At 53.3% G+C, this 20,670-nt stretch overlaps 1 protein-coding gene across 2 annotated transcripts in view; it reads left to right on the top strand.

Moving 5' to 3' along the window:
• WSCD2 (WSC domain sialate O sulfotransferase 2) overlaps positions 1-20,670 on the top strand; it is a 114,625-nt gene that overhangs the window by 46,799 nt on the left and 47,156 nt on the right. For both annotated transcript variants that reach the window (XM_087857270.1, XM_045791521.2), the window contains exon 2: positions 14,636-15,546. In XM_087857270.1, coding sequence (XP_087713396.1) covers positions 15,168-15,546 — 379 coding nt within the window. In that variant the 5' untranslated portion in view covers positions 14,636-15,167. The remainder of the gene's footprint in view (positions 1-14,635; positions 15,547-20,670) is intronic.

The following is a 20,670-nucleotide window of genomic DNA, read 5'->3' as shown; positions in this document are numbered from 1 at the left end:
AGCGCATATTTCCTTGGGGGGGGGGGAGATAAACTTCTATCCACAAGGCAGTGGTGTCACCAAAAGCCCTTTGGAGCCACAGAGTCCTGGGCTGAAATCCCAGCTCTGCCTCTTGTGTGCTGAGTGACCTTGAGTGAATCCCTTGACCTACCCGAGCCTCAGTTTCTCCTCTGTACAATGGAGAGAAGAGTACCCACCTTACAAAATTATGAGCATTTGAAATTAGGCATTACAAGGTCTGGAAGCTAATGAAGTGTCATTGTTAGCGCTTGAAACCAACATAGACCCCAAGATTTTATTTTATTTTAAAAAAATGTTAATTCCCGTAGAGTTAACATACAGTGTTAGTTTGAGGTATACAATACAGTGATTCAGTAATTCTGTACATTGCTCTGTGCTTCCCATGATAAGTGTACTTTTTAATCCGCATCACCTATTTCACCCCTCCCCCCCCCACCCCGGACCCCAAGATTCTAAAAGCTAAAAAATCAGGTGGTCCTCTTCCTGGTGGCAGAGGCCCCATCTTCTTGGAGGTGGGGGTCGTCACCACAGCACCTGGCATACAACAGGTATGCAATAAATGCTTGCCGTGTGAAAAGATAACATGTTGCACCCCCAGATGGTGGAGGTTTGGGAGAGAATATTGGGCCCCTGTGGATCAGAGCAGAAGTCTCTTGAGGCGAGGAAGGAGAAATTTTCCCCAGAGATGATGCATTTGTGAAGTTCCTGCAGGATAAGCTCTCACCGTAGGCAGACCCCCTGGTTTGGGTCAGGCCTGGGGGGCAAGCCTTGGCTTGGCAGGTGGTTGGCGCTCAGTGAGTGTCGAATCAATGAATGAGTGAATCATAGTTTGAATGGGAGGAGGGGCAGTAAGTAGGAGCCAGAAGACATTTTAGGCAGTCTTTGTGTTTTCCGAAGGAGAAACCAAAGGCGCACAGAGGATAATCCACTTGCCTTGGGACACAGAAGCATAGAAGGAGCTTGAAAGGTTGGGGAGGAAGAGGAGGAATCGGAGTGAGAGACCAGACTTGAATCTGGATCTTCACCTGGTACTTGCACCTGGCTCCGGGCTTCAATCCTGAGCCTTCTTCCACCTTCCAGCCACCCAGGACCAGCTAAGTAATTTGCAGGGCCTCGTGCAAAATGCGGATTCTTCCCTGTTCGGTAATTGTTAAGACTTCCAAGGTGGTGGCCACAGAGCCATAAGCCAAGCACAGGGTCCCACGGGACCACCCGGGGAGCACACCCAGGGAGAGCGCCCTGCCAACTACTCCATTTACAGGCTAGGGAACCCCAGCTCAGACTCCACCCAGGACACCCCATCTGTCCTCGGGCATCCGGATTCGATCCCACGGACCTTAGTGGTCAACTAGTCCACTCCTTCATTGTGCTAACCTGCCCCTGAGCCCCCCGCCCGGGGCTGAGCATCTGAGTGCCCTGACTTGCTGTCTAGAGCTCTGGGCAGGGAGGAGAGGAGCTTCCCTGCCCCCAGGGGCCTGACTGCTCTCCTGCTTCCTTCTCCCTCCCAGGATGTAAGGAGACAGACCTCCCTCCCTCCTCCCCTAGGGGAAGATTTATTCCTGGGGGTGCGTGGGTGGATGCGTGTTTGTGTGGGGGCTGTTTGTCTAAATTTAAAGACATCATGACAGCAGCAGCCTATTAATGTTGAGACTGGTGAGGTCTCTCCTTAAGAAGAATCACGAATAAGTTGAGAGAGCAGGTCCCGCCTCCGGGTCTAACTTCTGCCCCAGGCCCGCCCCAGCCCTCTGGCAGCAGGGGGTCATCATAGGCAGGGGGGATGAGAGAGAGCAGTTGTGATGAGCACTAAGTGTTGTACAGAAGTGTTGAATCACCTTATCGTACACCTGAAACTAACAACATACTGTCTATTCACTAGCTGGAATAGTCGTCCCCATGGTAGGGCACAGCTGCTCGTGCCAGATGCCCGTGGGGGACCTCGAGGAGCAGCACACTTGTGCCCATTTTACAGGCTGGGAAAATGGAGCCTCAGAGAGGGTACATGCCCTAGCAAGGTCTTGAGTGATCAAGTGACGACTGAAGTAGGGTTTCAATGACACCAGTACATTCCAGAATCCCCGTACTCTCAGCCAAGCCTTGGCGGCCGGGCGTGGACTCAAACAGGAAGTTCGCAATAGTTGTGACTGTGTTGAGACCCAGCAGTGTGCCCGGCCCTGTGCTAATAAGCATTTTACGTGTGTTACTGGAGCAAATCCTTTCTTTCTTTCTTTCTTTCTTTCTTTCTTTCTTTCTTTCTTTCTTTCTTTCTTTCTTTCTTTCTTTCTCTCTCTCTTTCCTTCCTTCCTTCCTTCCTTCCTTCCTTCCTTCCTTCCTTCCTTCTCTTTCTTCCTTCCTTTCCTATTTATTTATTTATTTATTTTATTTATTTTATTTATATTTTTTTAAAAGTTAGACTCCACACCCAGCGTGGAAGCCAGCACAGGGCCTGAACTCAAAATCCTGAGACCAAGACCTGAGCTGAGATCAGAAGTTGGTTGCTTGGGGCGCCTGGGTGGCTCAGTCGTTAAGCATCTGCCTTCGGCTCAGATTAAGATCCCAGCGTTCTGGGATTGAATCCCGCATCGGGCTCCTGCATCGGGCTCCCCAGCCTGCTTCTTCCTCTCCCACTCCCCCTGCTTGTGTTCCCTCTCCCGCTGCCTCTCTCTCTGTCAAATAAATAAATACAAATCTTAAAAAAAAAAAAAAAAAAAAAGAAGTTGGTTGCTTAACCAGCCGAGCCACCCAGGGGCCCCTTGAGCAAAGCCTTCGAAACGACCCCAGCAGCGGGACTACCATTCTCATCCCATCGTACGGGTGAGGAGCCTGCAGCCTGGGGAGATACGTGGCTTCCTCACCTTCTCCGTGCTAGTGATGAAGCCAAGATCCCAACTCAAGTCTCAGTGACCTCAAAACTCCTGCGCTCTCCATCTCTTTCTTTAAACCACAGCCAGCAGGGGGAAAAAAGAAAAGACACGCAAGATGACAAAAAAAAAAAAAAAAAAAAAAAAAATCACTCCTACACCTACCCTGCAAGAGGTAATGTCTTTATGTACATTGGTGAGTTTCCATCCAGCTGTTTTTCTCTGCCGAAGGGGACATTCTTGCTCCAGGCAGCTGACCTTTGGTGTTCCGTAATTGCTGAGCAATTTACAGATGCCCGGAAATATATAATTCATGCACACATCTTTCATCCTGGTCACTGGAAGGCAGCGAGCCATGGCTGTCGCCCAGGGAGAATTTCAACCTTGACACGGGAGGAGATGGGATCTTAGGGGCTCAGAACACAATTTCAGAATCTGAGAACCTGCCAACATTGAAACGGACCCCGGTACCCCCAGCACAGAATGCTGGGCGCCAGGGATCCTGGCGTGGAACCTGATGATCAGTCCGACGACGGAGCCGGGGGTGGGGGTAGAATCTTAGAATTGAGCTCTAGAGACGGAGACTGCACTCTGTACGTCTGGAGTCAGAGGGCCCGCTGGTCCGCTGCTCTGTTCTTTTGGCAGTCCCCGGGGATGAGAAACCATGTTGGGTCCCACCGAGAAGCTTTGGTTTCTGGCGTTAGGTGCAACCCGGAACATGTCTGGGCATCACCCAGTGTCTGCTGTTTGTCATTTGGGAGTCGAGCTGAAGGCTTCCTGCCGTGTGCCGTGAACGGGGATGGAGAATGGGGGTGGGTGCATGTGTGCGCGTGCTGTAAGGGAGGGTGACAGGCACGGGGGTGTCCGTGTTCACGCACGCGTGCGTCTCCGGCGCGTCTCACCTTCTCGATGGTGTCCAGATGGCGAACCAGGGGACTGAAGGACTGTCAGTCTCCGGCAGTGATTACCCTTGTGGGAGGGAACATCCCTCTGTTGGATCTCCTTGCGCCACTGGAGGCCACACTGAGTCCCCAGACCCCTGTGCCTTCTAGAAGGGTCTCCTTTCCCTCATTCCCAGCTGAGCGGCTTCAAGTGGGGCACCAGCTTGCTGAGCACGCTGTCCGGAGAAGGGCCTTCCGGGCCTGGAGGGCTTCGGAATCAGCACACTCACCCCGCAGAGGTTGGGGACGGTGCTGCGGCCAGAGGCCATGTCACGGGGACGTTGTGATTAAGGTTCTGGAGTTGGACAGGCCCGGCGTCAGGTCTTGCTCTGCCACTCACCGGCTCTGCCTTCTGCCCAGGTGGCTGGCCTCCTACACCCCCCGCCCCGATGGGCTCAGCTGTACAGTGAGAATAAAGCCAACCTGCCGAATAGAGCCGCTGGGGAGAGGCAGTGGCACGGTGTAAATGGAAGCATCTGGCACATAGTAGGTGTGCACTAAATAGTAGTTTTAGTAGTTTATACATTGTCCTTTTCCCCCAGGGAGGGCATCAAGGCTTTTGTCTGGAGTCCAGGAGGCCGGGGTCTGGGTAGACTCGCTGGCTGACTCCACCTTCCCCTCTGAGTCAGTGAGGACACTGGCCGGGGGATTGTGACGGGTCCTCCCTCCGGCTCTTAGTTCTGCTCTAACGCTGGGGGGTGGGTGCTCTGGGAGGGGAGAGAGCTTGAATGTGAGCAGCTGGGCTGGGGGCCCAGAGACCCCTCCCCCCCGACACACCTACATACACATCTGCACCTGCCTACACAGACCTCCGCACCCACACCCACACACACACACACACACACACACTCTCTCTCATAGGTACAGACGTACACACAAACCTACACGGACATATACACATACCAATACATAGATACAGTTGTACCTTCACAGACACACACAGGCACACACGTCCTCACACATGCGCACATGCACACACATACATATTAGCTCAGGCAGAAAGACCGGGCTGGGGGACTTGGGGTGGGAGCGGGGTTCTTGCTGGGGAAACCCCTCGTGAAAACCTCCTCTCTCGGGAGGAGCTGCTCACAGGACCTGTCGCTGGTCCTAAATTAGAGTGTAATCGCCTTGGCCAGCCGGGAGCCCCAAGTGTCAGTGGGCTTGTGGTGGCAGCTGGGGGTGGCGGGGGCAGGCAGGGAGAGAGGCGCGAGCACGGGGGAGGAAAGTTGTAGGGCTGCAGGCTTGGTCTGGGAACCGGCTCAGCCCTGGCCCGGCTGTGTGACCCTGGGCAACCCTTGAACCTCTCTGAGCCTCGGTTCCTCATCTGTAAACCGTCAGACTTGCTCGAACTGGCTTCTAAGGACCCTTTGGCTCTGTGATTCTATGATAGCATAAAAGCAATGGTAATAATGATGGGAACAGCTTAAGCGGACTGAACCCTTACTTGGGCTCAGGTGCATGGGAAACATTGCGCACGGATGGGGGTTCTTTCGTCTGAACATCTCTGGGCCTCAGTTTCCCCTTCTGTAAAAGGAGACTGTTTTTCGAGGCCAAGGATTTCCAGACTTCCTTCCAGCCCTTTGTCAGCAGCTCTAGGGAACTTGCTAAGAGACCAGAGACGGGGAGGTCTTTGAGCTCTGGGGTCGGAAGGCCCTACACGTTTCTCCCCTGTGGTCTCCACCATCAGCCGCCATTGCCGAGAAAGGGCCCAACAGTAAATATTTTAGGCTTTAGGGGGGTCACATGCGGTCTGCGGCTGCTTATCCTCCTTCTTCTTCATAACCCTTTAAAAATATAAAAGCCATTCTTAGCTCTAGGGCTGACAAAAACAGGCCAAGAGCCAGTTTGGCCCAAGGTCACCGTTTGCCAGTCCCTGATAGTGACAAATGTTCTTGCTTTGTCTAAGCGCTTGGCATCCCATACGGTGAGGTCAAGTCCTGAGCCCTCCCTTGAGGCTGGAGTTTTCGCCGGAGTTTTCCCCTGAGCCCCACCTAGAAAGAAGCTCCAGAGCCACCACTGATGGCTTGGCCAGTTCTCAGCTCTGCCAGTCAACAAACACTTCTCGACTCCAGGCCAGCCTCAGAGCCACAGAGTTGTGGCCATAGTCCACTGGGATGGTTAGGGTCCTTCGAGGTGTCCTCCCCACCTCCTCGCTGTGCACTGTAGGGGACAGGTGTGGCAGTTCCGAAAGGCCCCTGCGCCACGGGGTCCATGCCCCACCCCTAGCCCCTGTCCCACCCTCTTCTGGGATGTGCTGGGCCCTTTCCCACCACCCACTCTGCACTCTGGTATTGTCCCCTCTGCCTGTGACATCCTTGTCCCAGATCTTCCCATGGTTGCCCCCTTTCTCATTGATCAGGTCTCTGCCCCAGCGTCTCCTGATTCCCAGTGGGTCCTTCTGCAGCCACGCTACCTAGAGTGTCTCTCCCCTGCTTTTCTGCATCACTAGGGCTTTCAAGTACTTTTAACGGACCTACCTACGGCGAGAAAGGTGTTTTACGGTTAGGATCCATTATGTGTGCGCGCCCGCCCGCGCGCGCGCGCGCGCACACACACACACACACACACACACACACACACACTGAAGCAAAAGGTTCACGAGATAATACTACTTCTCTTTCACGGCACGTGAGGCAGTAACAGTTCGCTGTGTTCCCTCCCCTCTCCCGCTTCCTTCCCGTTCTCTGACACCCGCTGTAAGTCTGCCCCTGTGGGTAAACATTCTGCCCAGACCCACCAGAGCCACCCATTATCTCCCCCAGACAATTAGCAACCTATTAAGGAACTCTGTGCAAATGTGCACTAATTGACCTACGACAGAGCAGCTCCTGGAGGAGAAGGATGACTCCAGATGGCTTAATGATAGGAATTTAGGGCCTTTCTTTAGACGTCCGTCTTGGGGAGGAAAGTGATCTGGGCTCCGAGAAAGGCTGCCAGCTGCCAGCTCAGGAAAGGCCAGGGGATTGGGCGAGCTGCACCTCGGGCCCCTTTCACCAAACCCTTGGACAAGGGGAGCTGTCAGTTCCCCTCTTAACCCCCCTCCCCCAATCTGCCCCTTCCCGTACCTCCGTTCCTTCCCCCAGACCAGAGTTGTAATGGCTCGTGGACATCTACTCCAGTGGGTCCCGCCTTTCCAGGTGTGTGATTGCAATCCCTCTTTTCAGTAGACTTTTACTTTTTTTTTTTTTTAAAGATTTTATTTATTTATTTGACAGAGATAGAGACAGCCAGCGAGAGAGGGAACACAAGCAGGGGGAGTGGGAGAGGAAGAAGCAGGCTCATAGCGGAGGAGCCTGATGTGGGACTCGATCCCATAACGCCAGGATCATGCCCTGAGCCGAAGGCAGACGCTTAACCGCTGTGCCACCCAGGTGCCCCAATAGACTTACTTTTTAAAGCACTTTTAGGTTCACAGTAAAATGGAGCAGAAAGTACAGAGATTGCCCAGACGCCTCCTGCCCCACCCCTGCACAGCCTCCCCCACCATCAACATCCCGCAGCAGAGTGGGACATTTGTTGCAGTGGGTAGATCGACGCTGACAGGTCACCGTCACCCAGAGTCCATAGTTTACATTAGGGTTCGCTCGTGGTGGTTGGGGGCCATTCTGTGGATCTGGACGAATCTATAATGACCTATATCCACTACTCTGGTATCATGCAGAATACTGCCCTGCCCTAAAAATCCTCTGTGTTCCCCCCTATTCTTCCTCCCCCCGCAACCCTTGGCACCCACTGCTCTTTTTACTGTCCCTATAGTTTTGCCTTATTTAGAACGTCCTGTAGTTGGAATCGTACGGAATGTAGCCTCTTCAGGTTGGTTTCTTTCACTTAGTAAGATGCATTTCAGGTTCCTCCCTGTCTTTTCGTGGCTTGGGAGCTCATTTCTTCTTAGCACCGAGGAATATTCCATTGTCCAGATGTACCATGGTTTATTTATCTGTTCACCTACTGAAGGGCATCTTGGTTGACTCCACGTGATTCCAGTTACGAATAAAGCTGCTATAAGCATCTGTGTGCAGGTTTTGTGGGGACCTGTGTGTTCAGCTCCTTTGGACGGATACCAGGGAACACGAGTGCTGAATCCCATGGTTCGAGTATGTTTAGTTTTGTATGGCTGATCTTTGAACACTACCCCCAGCTAACTCTTATGGAGTCTCTGCTGTATACCCAGCACCATAGTAAGAAAGGTACCCACATCTTCTCATTCAGTGCTGTCTCGAGGCCTGGGAGGCTGGCACTTGGCCCGCCATGAGTCAGGAAGCCAGAGCTTTCTTGGCTCCTCCGTCTCTGTCTGTTTTCTTCTCCCTCTCTTTGCAGACTAACTTTAGCTCTTTCTTTGGCCGTGTGATGACAGCTTCTCGTCCAGGTGACAAGCAGACATTGTCATGTCTCAGATCCCAACTCCACATTCTGGGGGAGGGAGGCAAGAATGGATTGGCCAGTTTTATATCTGAGTCCACCTGTGGTCACCAGCAATGCGGGTGGGCTTGTTACGTGGTACAAACATGGCCACGGGGGCCTGCCCCTGTGAGGAGGGGCTTGGAGGTCACTCATTAGATGCCCCCCCCCAAGTGGGTCCTCTACACCTATCTTGGGGGTCTAGACTCATCAGAACAACTCACTAAATCTTCATCCTTGTCTGGAATGAAGTCTGGGCAAGTGGTATTGGTCATGAGAAGGGGGCAGGAGATGGTTTGTTGAGTTGGCCGAAGTTGGGGCAGAGTAAGACCACCGACTGAGAAGTTGTTGTGTCAGTCTCAGTGGAATGCAGGGTCCTGAGCCAGGCTGCCTTGGGCGTGAACCCAACTCCACCACTTCCTAGCCGTGGGACCTTGCCCAGATCCTGTAAACTCTCTACACCTCAGTTTTCTCATCTGTAAAAGGGGGCTAACCAACGAGACCTTTCTTTTAGGATGGTTAAAGTGCGTGACACACAGTAGGTGCTCAATAAATACGAGCACCTCTGATTATTACAGGACTCCGTACTTGACACACATTAGCTCGAACCTTCTTACCTTTCCAGTGAGGCAGGGTAGACTGGCCATATTTTGCAGGTGAGGAAACTGAGTCTCGGAGAGGCAGGCCAGTGGCCGAAGATCACACAGTCTCCATATGGCTGAGGCAGGTTCAAACCAGAAGTGCCTGCCTGCTTCTCGGTCGGACCCCTTTCCGCGGTTCTTCCCTGCTGGTTTCTGTTCACCGTGGCCCAGCCTGATTGTCTGCAACAAGGGAAGACGGCCGTAAAGTTTGCCCGTGGAGCAAGAGGCACTGGAGTCATTACCCAGGGAAACGAAATTTTAATATTTATTTTTAATGGGCACCATATGCTCCTTTTGATTTTTTTATTTAATTACATCATGGCAGATGGCTGGGTGTTAAAGGCCATTAAGCTAATGGCACTTTGCCTCCTCATTTATTTTCCTGAGTTTTGGGAAAGATGAATGGTAATGGACACAGCCGGTGAGCTGCGGATGCTGGGTGGTGGCGGGTGAGTCCCGTCCTAGGAACGGAAGGAAGGAAGTGTGGGGGCTCCGGGACCCTTCCTGGTGGCTGCGTGAGCGTGCGGAAGGCAGCACATGCTTTGATTTTAGGCGCCGGGAGCAAGGTTTTCCCCTGTGGGCATACACACAAACGTGCAGTCTTGGACACTGTAATCCCCCTTTTCGGGCCCCCAGAGCAAGTCTGTCTGTACTGAAGTGTCCGTTGCACCTTTGCACGGAGCAGCCGGAAACTCGGGAGAACCAGACCCCGTGTGTCCATCACGGACACATTGGCATCATTGCCCCGTGGACACCCAAGAGGGGAAGGAGATGTCCCAGAGGGGGGTCCACAGACCATGTAGGGGTATGAAGTCTTCCCCAGGATTCGTTTGGTTAAGAAGATTCTAGATTCCTAAAGACCATGGGTAAAAACCACGAGACTGGCATATAATTTATAATGGTATTTTGGGGGCTCTTTCGTGACTTCTTTCACTTGCCAAATGACTGGTCCGGAAGCAAGAAGGATGAGCAGGAAGGACTTTGATTAGACTCCCCGGAGAAAAAGCATTTGAGGGGTGGTTTTCCGTGTCTCCAAGCTCAGGAAGGATCTTTCCATTGAGGGTGGGGTTCGGCGGACGGGGAGAGTGGGTAGGGGGGAGCTAGCTGTGTTGGTGGTCTACTGGGTGTCAGGTCATCACAACATCGAGATTTAGACAGTTGTGCCCTTGGAGTCACACTCCGTGTCTTGCAAAGTTGTGTGCTTGGGCACGTCACTTCATCTCTGGGAGCCTTGACTTTCCCCATCTATAAAATGGGTATAATCATAACCACGTCTCCTCGTTGTTGAGAGGTCCTGTGTTGCCTTCCAGGCACAGTGCCTGGCACAAAGTAATGCTTAGCGAATACTGGTGATTTCTGTCTGATATTGTTATCATTAGGCCAAGACTTAAATTTTATCTCTGGTCTGGGCTCTCAGTTTCTTGGAGACCCCACCCCCACCCCCCCGCGTCTCCTACCCGGAGTGTGAAGAAATCACAACTTCACAAACCTGGTTTCCTGGGAGCTCTTTCTTGGCTCCCAAGCTCGGATGGTCCGAGAGGTCAGCTGGTCCCTAGGCTGGTGCCCTCAAGTCAAGTTCAGGGGGCTGGAGAGAGAGAGAGAGAAGGAGGGAGGGAGGGAGTGCCGCATGCCCAGGCTCATGGGCTTCCAGCCAGACCTACCTGCCCCTGCAATCTGGAAGGGCAGCTCCCCCCCCCCTCACCCAGGGGAGGGAGCCGAGGGGCAGCTGTACCTCCCATTTTCCCTCCCCCAGGGCAGCTCTGCCCCACTAGTCGTTTTCTTGGCATCTCGTCAGCCGAGGTTCGTTCAGTGCTAAAAATAGGCCGTGTTTAGACGCTCGGAGGCTCTAGCTGGAAACGCGAGCTGCCGTAACCGAATGCTGCCATTCTTGCAAAGGGGGCCTCTTGCCCTCACCCTTGCGGAAACTCACCCTGGCCCTGAGGGGAGGCAAGGCGGGGATCAGGTCATCCGCCCCATTCAGTCGATGGGGAAATTGAGGCTCAGAGAGTTCCCATGCAGCATGGAGAGGGATGGGGCCTGAGGGCTCAGCGAGCATGAGCTCCAGCCCTGTGAGACCCTCCCAAGAGCCCAAGAAGACCACTCTGTGGTTGACCCATTTCACAGAAGACGGCGGCTCACAGAGGCAAGGGCACCTGCCTGCGTCTCACACCTGTAAGCGACAGGAGAGAATGCTGACGGGACTGTGGTTTCCGACACGTAACGGGCACATGAAGACAGAGAGGTGAAGGCCCACACGTGCCCCCTGCTCGGGATCGTAGATGCGCCGTCTGTGGGCTGGGGAGGACCATCGCCTTCCTTATGGGTTGCTGAGAGGGAGGAGTGTGCGAGAATGTGTTTGCAAAGCCTTTGAACGTGGGTCCGGCGTGTGGCAGGTGTTCGACGAATGGCGGTTCGCTTCATTTCCCCATTCCCTTTGGGGTTAGAATTTCTGTCTGGAGCGAGAAAGAGGGAGAGAGGGAAAGAGACAGAGAGTGACTTGGGGATGGGGGAGTGACAGAGGGTCATGAGAGGCAGAGAAGTCTTCAGGGTTCCCTTGGGGAGGTGGGACTGTGGCTCAATGGGGGTTCCTGAACCCCAGGACCACCCAGAGCTGATAAATGGAAGATACTGTCTCCACAGAGTCCTGAACATTGTTCTCTGAGGCTGTCCCCAGTGTTCTGGTGACAGGGTTTATGTTTAAGCTCCCAGGAGACGTGAATCCCCTGACTCTTCTCACTCATTGCCCCACACCTCTTGGGGACCTACTGTGCTCCAGATGTTGGGGCTCACTCAGAGAACAGATAGGATGCCCCCCCCACCGTGGAGCCCAGCTTCCAGGGTGCCCTCCCTCCAGGTGCCCTCCCTCCCAGCGCTGGCAGGTGCGTGGGTGGCTCAAGTCAGTGCCGCCCCCGGTCCCCGGGAGGAGCCCCCCCTCACAGTCCCTTCCCGGGTGGGCCCCCTTCACTCCCCACATCACCAGTGCCTCCGTCTCTTTCTGTTCCTTGCTAGCTTCTAATGAGCTCATTATCCTCTTAAAACCCATTTGGCACCCACTTAGAGAAAAGATGTGTTGAAATAGAAAAGAACGAGAAGGGAACAACAAAAAAGGACTAGACCCAGAAATATCCTCAGAGAGACAAAAAGCCACAGGGAACACAACAGCCATCGTCTCTGCCGTCTCCACGGCAGCAAATGTGCTTCTGAGGCAAATGCCTTTGAAGGCGGCTCACATGCGCCCTTGAGAGGAGTGGGGCGGTGGGGGGGGTGCTTTCCCAGAGCACCTACTGTGTGCCAGGCACTCTGCTGACACCTTTAAACGCAGTCCTCCCAGCAGGAGATCTTTTGGGAGGGGTCGGGATTCTTACGGCCACTTTACAGGCGAGGACCTTCAGTCGGGGAGAACAGGTGTCTTGACCTAGTCACGCAGCACGCGAGTGGGTGGGAGAGGCAGGTTCCGAACCCAGGTCAGTCCACCTCCAGAGCCCAAGCTCTCGCCTGTCTCCTTCTGGAAGGGCTGGTGTCCCCCTGCCCATCGCCACGATGGCTGCTGGCATTTTCTCTTCATCCTGGCCCAGCTGCAGAAACATCTGGCACATATGTGATCTGTATGGAATACCATGGGCCACCACCGACTGCCTGGACGCTTTCAAGCTGATGAGAAATCGGTCTTTCTAAAGTGTCAGTGTGACCGTGAAACTTCAGGGGCTCCCCCACGCGTGCGGCTGGAACATCATCTGGACTCCTGAGTTTGGCCTTCAAGGCTTGCCGCAGCTGTGTGACCCTGGATAGATGACTTAATCTCTCTGAGCCTCATTTCTCTGCTCCGCAAAATGACTACAGATGTCCCTCCCAGAATTGGTGTCAGGATGAGGTCAGAGTACGTATGTGCTCAGAGCAGAGTCTGGCACGTGACACGCACCCAGCAAACAGGAGCTATTAATATTAATTGCTGTTCTACATTTTCTATGTACGTCCCCTCCAGGATTTGTCACTGTCCAATAGAGTGAGTTAGCGTGGTGGTTCATTACGTTGCTGTCCCCCTCAGTAGACTGAATTCTCTGGAAGTGGGACTCTGCGTGATTGATTCCTGCATCCCGAGCGCACACAGTAGGCAAGCAACATGCGTTTTTGAACGAATGGAAGAACAGGTAGATGGCTGGATGCGGGGACGGAGATGAATGGTGAGTGGATGGGGGGACTAAGGAATGAGCAATGGATGGCTGGATGGATTATAACTTGACGGATGGTGAGTAGGTGGACTGATGGATGGAACAGAGGAGAGGACAGATAGAGGGATCGATGGATGAACAGGTAGTTTGACTCCACAAAAGCATGGATTTGGGACTGTTTTGTTTATTGATCTATTCCAGGTACCCAGAGCAATAACGGGTGCCGAGTACTTAGTGCTTAGTACTTCGTCCCGGAATGAATAGGATGGCATATGGAGGACTGATGGAATCTACCTGGGACCCCAGTTACACTCCCATTGTTGCTCTGGTTTAGGACGGGCCGTTACCACTCAGATCCCCCATTGGCCGCCAGTTAATCCTGTGCTTTGGCCAAGATTGTCACGAGGCCCCCTGCTGGTGATAATGTGAAATCACAGCAGCCAGAAGGAGTCTTCTGTTTCCTAATTTACATTCTGATTTCCTCCTGGCTAATGATCCTTAATGTTTACTCATAAAAGCAGTGCCCTCGGCCCTCTGTGCCCATCACCATTACCTGAGAGCACCTGGTTACACCTGTAGGTGTCCCCTTCTACCAGAAATTCCGGTTGGAGAGGTGTCCAGGATCTTCATACTTGACCAAGCTCTCGGGCGATTATGAATCGGATGCTTCTTGGACCACACTCTGAGGCCCTCCTGTCAGAGAGCGAGCCACTGGTCACTGGGAGGCAGTAGAGATGGGCTGCTGCCTCAGGGCTTCTCTCTGAATCCCCAGCTGATAGCCCGTCCACGTGGGATAAAAGCCGAGTCACAAAGGCAGTGGTTAAGAGCTGTGGTTTTGCATTTGGACTGTCCTGGGTTGAAATCCCAACTCCACCACTCATTGGCTCTGTGGCCTCAGTTTCCTAATCTGTAAGGTGGGGGAAATTGCTACCTCCCATAGGAGCACTGGGAAAAATGACTGAGTAATACGCATATGGCTTGGCATGATGCTGGGCATACTGTAGATGCTAAATAAATGCAGAGCGAATGACTCTGTGGCTAAATAATCCCGATTTCCTTTACTTCCTTGGATAGGGGAGAGGGCTTGGGCTTTGATCTCTCCCAGTCTAGAATGCGAGCCCTGTGAAGGAAGGGGCTTGGTGTCTCCGGTTCATGGCTTTATCTCCAGAACTTTGGCCAGCACCTGACACATAGTAGGTGCTCGCTAAGTATTTGCTGGGGAAAAAAAATGAATTTGATCTGGTTCAGAATCAGCCAGGTCCAGGAGGCAGTTCAGCAAGGACCCCAGGAAGTACTTTTTGGACTTAATTCATGAATCCGAGTGTATTTGACAAAAAAATAGGAAATGTGGGGCGTAAGAACTTGTGCTTGTCCAAGATAAAGCTTGTCCCAAAACGTGGGCCCTGTCGGAGTCAAACCCCCAAATTCCCAGTCTGGTGTAAAGAAAAAGGCAAGGATTCTAGAAGACCCAGCACTGCTGGGTGCTTCAGGACATTGGTTCCTCCCTTCTCTGGTCCTCTGCATCCCCCCTGAGAAGGTTCAGGAACCCTTTGAGCTCTGGCCTTTGTGAGGGGGCTTCTTAAATCTGTGTCTGTGCTGTTTTCCAGGTGGCAGCCCCGAGCCTTAATCCTTGAGCCGATGGAAGCCCGCCAGCTTCTGGTTCCATGAGGTAGACACCCTGAGCTTGGCCGCCAGCTGGGGAAGGGGCCAGAAAACCACCCTGAGTGAAATCATCCAGCCCTGACAGGCCCGTGGAGCCGAGAAGAGGCGAGAACTGAGCCGCAGTGCTGGTAGCCGGCAGAATTCTCCTGCGATTGCTGTGGTCAAAGTTCTTGGGGAACTTTCTGACGCAGAGAACAAGATGTAGGAAAATGGGACCAACTCCTGGGCGTTGGGCCCCTTTTGTAGCCCAGAGAAGCTCGCCTTGACCTCAGGAGGGCCCCATTCTCTTGGTCTCAGCCAAGTACCGGAATTGGCCTCCTGTTCTGGTTTCAGCCATCACCTTCACGGGGGGAAGAAGGCTGCAGACCCCCAGGGGTTCCATCCCTAAGGGAAGCTTGGGAAACGCCGCTCCCTTCCTCCGCTTCCTGAACCCCCCTCCAGCCAAGCCCCAGCGAGCCAGTCCGGAATGATCCTGCTATGGCCAAGCTCTGGTTCAAATTCCAGCGGTACTTCCGCAGGAAGCCCGTGCGTTTCTTTACCTTCCTGGTGCTCTACCTGACGGCCGGGAGCCTCGTCTTCCTGCACTCTGGCTTCGTGGGCCAGCCCGCCGTCTCCCAGAGCCAGGCCAGCCCCGCCGCGGGGGTCCCGGCCGAGGGCGCCGAGCTGCCCTTCTTGGGGGACCTGCACCTGGGCAGGGGCTTCCGGGACGCAGGCGAGGCCTCGAGCATCGCCCGCCGGTACGGACCCTGGTTCAAGGGCAAGGACGGGAGCGAGAGGGCCAAGCTGGGCGACTACGGTGGAGCCTGGAGCCGAGCCCTCAAGGGGAGGATCGTCCGGGAGAAGGAGGAGGAGCGAGGTAAGAGGGGTGGACAGGGATGGGGGCCAAAGAGAAGGGAGGGGCTGAGAAGAATATAGTAACAGCCACCAGGTCTCAGCGTTTAACGGGAGCCACCTGCCACACAGTTACTGCTATCGACATGCCAGGGGCTCCGCTGTCACCCCCGTTTCAGAGGAGACATTGGAAGCTCAGAGAGGTTAAGTAACTTGCCCAAGGTCACACAGCTTGTAAACAGTCAAGCATGGGTTTGGACCCTACATCTGTCAGAGTTCAAAGCCTGACACTTCCTCGCCGCCTTCTCAGCTTTGTTAAATAAATACCCATAAAATGGAAAGCGGCATCTAGTAAGCGCTTACTGTGTGCCTGGTACTTTCCTAAGCCCTCTACGTGTATTGAATTGTTAGCACGATTCCACGTGGATGGTGTTGCTTTCCCCTTTTAGGGATGAGGAAACCGAGGCACCACGAGCCCAGGGCTGCAGAGCTAGTAAGCGGCAGATCTTCTGCTCTACCACGTGGCCTGCCGGCCCGCCTCGCTGGATTTCTTGGCGATGGCCCTTGTCATTGCCCTGGGCATATTTCCTTGCGTTTTCTTAGCCTTTCCGTCCAAAAGGGCTCTTTGTGAGTGCAGTACATCACCTGATTTCCACTCTGCCCCACGGACTTGAGCAAGGAGCGTAACTCCTCCGCCCAGGTTACACTTCTGGAAACGGAGGCTTGGTGAAGGGGGACCCTTGCCCGAGGCCGTAGAGCGGTTGAGTTGAAATCAAACCCATCTGGCCCGAATGCTCGGCCCCCTGACGGTCTCTCAGAGTCTGTGGATGTCTGCCCGGCGTCTGCCCAGCGTGCGGGGGAGGAGCCCGCAACCCTGCAGCTCCGGAGATGAACACAAACGCACGTTCTGGGGGTCCGCACCAGATGGTTTGGGGAGATCCACCACCAATCGGGACAGAAGGAAAACCTCTCCAGCCTTGGTGTTTCCTGCCACGTGTCACACTTCCGCTGTGATTCAGCTCCTAGAAAACCCCTTCTCTCACCACGGATGGAAGCGGGATTAGTGGGGGGAGACTCACCCAGGGGAGCACATTCCCCTGCTTCAGTCCCATCCCATACCTGGCTCGGGAGCCAGCCAGGAGACCCCACCTTCCCGCCCTCGGGGATTTCCTAGAAGCCTCTTCCAGGATGCAGCGTTCATAGGGAGGTGAAGGAGAAGGTGGGAGGTGGCAGAACAGATTGGCGGACTTGGATTCGTATTCCAGTTACATCCCAGCCAGCCATGCGGCTAGGCACATGGTTATACCTTCTCACGCTTCCGTTTTGTCGTTTGTAAAGTCGGGACAGTGACCCCTCCTGTGTGGGCTTTTCCTGAGAGCTCCCTGAGTCAGTGGTTATAAAAGCACTTGGCACATAGTAGGTTCTTACCAGGAAATTCTCGTGGGTCTGCCTGTGGAAGGGACCCCATCTTGTAGGCATGGGCGAGGTGTGAGGTGCTGCACTGACCGAGAAATCGGGAAGAGGCTTCTCTTTCTTCCACCACCCACCTGGCCGTATCTCTCCCCAGCCACTCCCACCCAGCTCCTTCTGGTAGTTTGCAAGCCCCAAAGTTTGTCACAAGCCCATACCGTAGGATATGCTGTTATCCCACTTAGGATAAATTCCAGAGTCTCCTACTGTGGCCACCTTTCCAATCTCCTCTTGTAACACCCCCCCGTCCCCCTCACCACCACACCCTGCCCCACTGTCCTCCTTCCCCTTCGCTGAATGCGCCAAGCCCATTCCTAACGCAGGGTCTTTGTATGGCCAGTTCCTTTTGTGTGGCATGCTCTTCCTCTCTATCTTTCCATGGCTCCCTTCCTCCCTTCTTTTGCATCCCCGATCAAACCTCACCTTCCCATAGAGGCCTTCCTAAGTAAAACAGCCCCACTTTGTACCTGGTCATAGCCATAGTCCCTGGTTTTATTTTTGTGACAGCACTTACCATCATCCAAAAGCACCCTCTTGATGTGTTTGCTTCCTTTGTAGTCTGCCCCTCTGCTAGACTGTCAGCGCCACAAGGGCAGAGATGGTGCCAGGCCTATGTGCCCTGCCCACCGACCCGCCTGGGGGTGGTGGTGGTGATGGTGGTGGGTGGTGGGTGGGTGTGTGTGTCTCCTCCCCAACCCTTGTCCGTTCAGCACCTGGGACAGCACCCAGCACAGACACGGTGCTCCGTACCTACTTGTGGAATGAATGAAAGATTGAATGGACCCAGGAATGAATGACCGTTCCTCTGTCCGGAGTGCCTCCGGGGGGTCAACTCCACTCTGCCTCCAGCTCTCATCTTCACTCACCTCCAGGAAATTGTCCCTGATCCCTGCCAGGCTTGATCAAATGCTCCTCCTTCCTCTCTGGTCCTTGTCAGGGTCCTTAGGTGAATGGTAATCACGTATGCTTGTCAAGGTTCCAGATAGAATATGAATTCCTCGTGGTGCAGTCGATACAAGCAACACTCACAACACCTCCCAGCTGTTGTGAGAATGAACTCTCACTGCCATTACTACTAGAAATTACTATCATTTCTCGAACACCTACGTCATGCCAGCAACTGTCCTGCTTGTTTTTCACATATTAAAGATTTTTTAAAATTTCATTTATTTGAGAGAGAGCATGCATGCATGAGTGGGGGGAGGGGCAGAGGGAGAGGGAGAAGCAGACTCCCCGCAGAGCAGGGAGCCCGACGCAGGGCTCGATCCCAGGACCCCGAGGTCACAGACCGATCCGAAGGCAAACACTTAACCAACTGAGCCACCCAGGAGCCCTGTTTTCCCCATATTATTTGAATGGAAAGATATCTGTAAAATGCTTATCACATCTCCTGGTTCATAATAATAGGTCACTTAATTGTTGTTGTTACTATTCAGAGTAGTAATAATAGCTTCCATCTTTTGAGTGAGCTTCGTGGGCTAGACCTTGTTGTAAGTGCTTCATTGTCTTGTTTAATGATCACAACAACTCAGAAAGTTAGAGTCCACTGTTCTTCTGTGTCACAAACGGGGAAAATTTTAAACTCAGAAACCCAGGTGACATGGGGGAAGTGAGGAACTAAGATTTGAAACAAGGTCCATTTCATTCCAAAGCTTGCGAGCCTTTTCCTATACCACGCTAACCCCTCTGCCCCTGGACATCGTATGTATCTTATAAAATGTAAAGGGAGAAGGAAGAGAAACTAAGAAAGCAGCCCCGAGCCTCGAGCTCACAGCAGGCAGCCTTCGGAATCAGGCGGCGCGTTATTAAGAAAACACAAATCCAGCCTGTCCTTGATTAACTTATTCAGAGTTCAGCGAGGAAAGACAACATATTAGATTAACGCTAATAAAAACAAGACGCTTCTCTGACCTGACGCTGAACACATTTGGTTTTGCTCTGAAGCTGGCAAGGGCTCTGCCTGACGCAGTGACGCGGGACTTGAGCTGTAAAGGATTCAGAGCCCATCACGGGCTGGGAGGGGAGGGAGGAGCCTCTCCCAGGCTGGGCTGGCGCTGGGTGGGACGTCTGACCCCCGGGGTGGAGCTTGCGCCTTCCGTGTGCCACGCGCCTCGCTGGCCCTTTACCTCCCCAGCCCTGGGAGGGCCTGCGCTTTGAGCCGCCACATCAGGGTCCACCTTCTAGCTCCGCAGCTTGCTGACTGTGCAGCTTTGGGCAGGTCACTTCCCCTCTCTGAGCCTGCCGTTTCCTTTTGCAGCTAAGAAGTACCTAACAGCGGCCGGCTGTCATGATGACTGACTAAGACAAATCGATGTGTACTAAGTGCCAGGCCCTCCTCCAAGCACTTTGTACCTATTACATCCCATAATCTTCATAGCAACCCAGTGAGGTGCACGCTGTTGTTAACTCCATCTTACAGGGAGGGAACGGAGGCCCAGAGAGGTTAAGGCACTTGCCCAAGGTTGTCCAGCTGGAGGAGGGAGTAAACTAGCAATGGGAACCTTAACCATCATAGCACCTCACTTCTCGGTATATAGGAAGTGCTCAGCACAGAGGCTGGCACACGGTAAGCACTTTTAAGACATGCCAACTATTATTATCTGCACTTTAATCCTGCAGAAGGAAACAGAGAAGCAGAGAGGTGATGTGATTTGCCTAAGGTGACACAGCTAGTCACACGCAGAGCCCCTGCAGAAGCCAAATCCAATTTGATTTTGAAGCCCGGGCATGAAGAAGGACTGGGTGGAGTGGGGGTGGGGAATCCGTCTGCATTTTTGGAAGGAGCAGCAGGGCACCCATTCCCCATCTCCTCTAGTTGAAGAGACAATCTTTGCAGGCTGTTGAGGGTCCGGGCTATGTCAGGGACTGTGCGCCTGTACCCTCAGCTTCCCATCAGGCAGCAATCAAAGCCCCTTCCATGGGTGAAGCCACAGAAGCTCAGAGAGGTTAAGTGACTTACTCAATGTCACACAGCTGCCAAGAGGCAGAGCAGACTCCAACCCGAGTCTGAGTCTAAAGCTCTTATTCTTTTTTTTTTTTTTTTAAGATTTTATTTATTTATTTGACAGAGAGAGAGACAGCCAGCGAGAGAGGGAACACAAGCAGGGGTAATGGGAGAGGAAGAAGCAGGCTCACAGCAGAGGAGCCTGATGTGGGGCTCGATCCCATAACGCAGGGATCACGCCCTGAGCCGAAGGCAGACGCCCAACCGCTGTGCCACCCAGGCGCCCCTAAAGCTCTTATTCTTAACCACTGAGCTGAATAGTCCCCAACTTCATCCATCCATCACCCATGTTTATCACACACCTACTATGTGCCCTGCCCCGTGCTAGTTGGTGGGGAGACAGGAATGATTCAAGCACAGTTTTCTCCTCTGAGGAACATTCACAGCCCCTGGGGGGCAGACGGGCAAGTAAAATGATAAATTTATACGTGCAAAAAATAGCTTGGTCCTGATTATCAAAATCACACATGCTCATTGTAGAAAACTTAAAATGTATAGAAAGGGAGATGAAAATAAAAATGGCCCAGAGCCTTACCCACCTGCAGCCACGGTCCACACTTGGTGTCTTGCCTTCCTGTTCCTCTCCTTTCTGTGCGTATTTACAAGGCACATATTGTATTTAGGTAGCATTGCTACCTAATGCTAGCACCTTTTCACGATGAGCCTAAATTATTT

Source organism: Ursus americanus, chromosome 30, assembly GCF_024610735.1.
Source record: "Ursus americanus isolate L20-20 chromosome 30, mUrsAme1.1.p, whole genome shotgun sequence".
Lineage (NCBI taxonomy): Eukaryota > Metazoa > Chordata > Mammalia > Carnivora > Ursidae > Ursus > Ursus americanus.
Note: the sequence above shows the minus strand (reverse complement) of the source record. Positions and strands in the feature narration are given on the sequence as shown.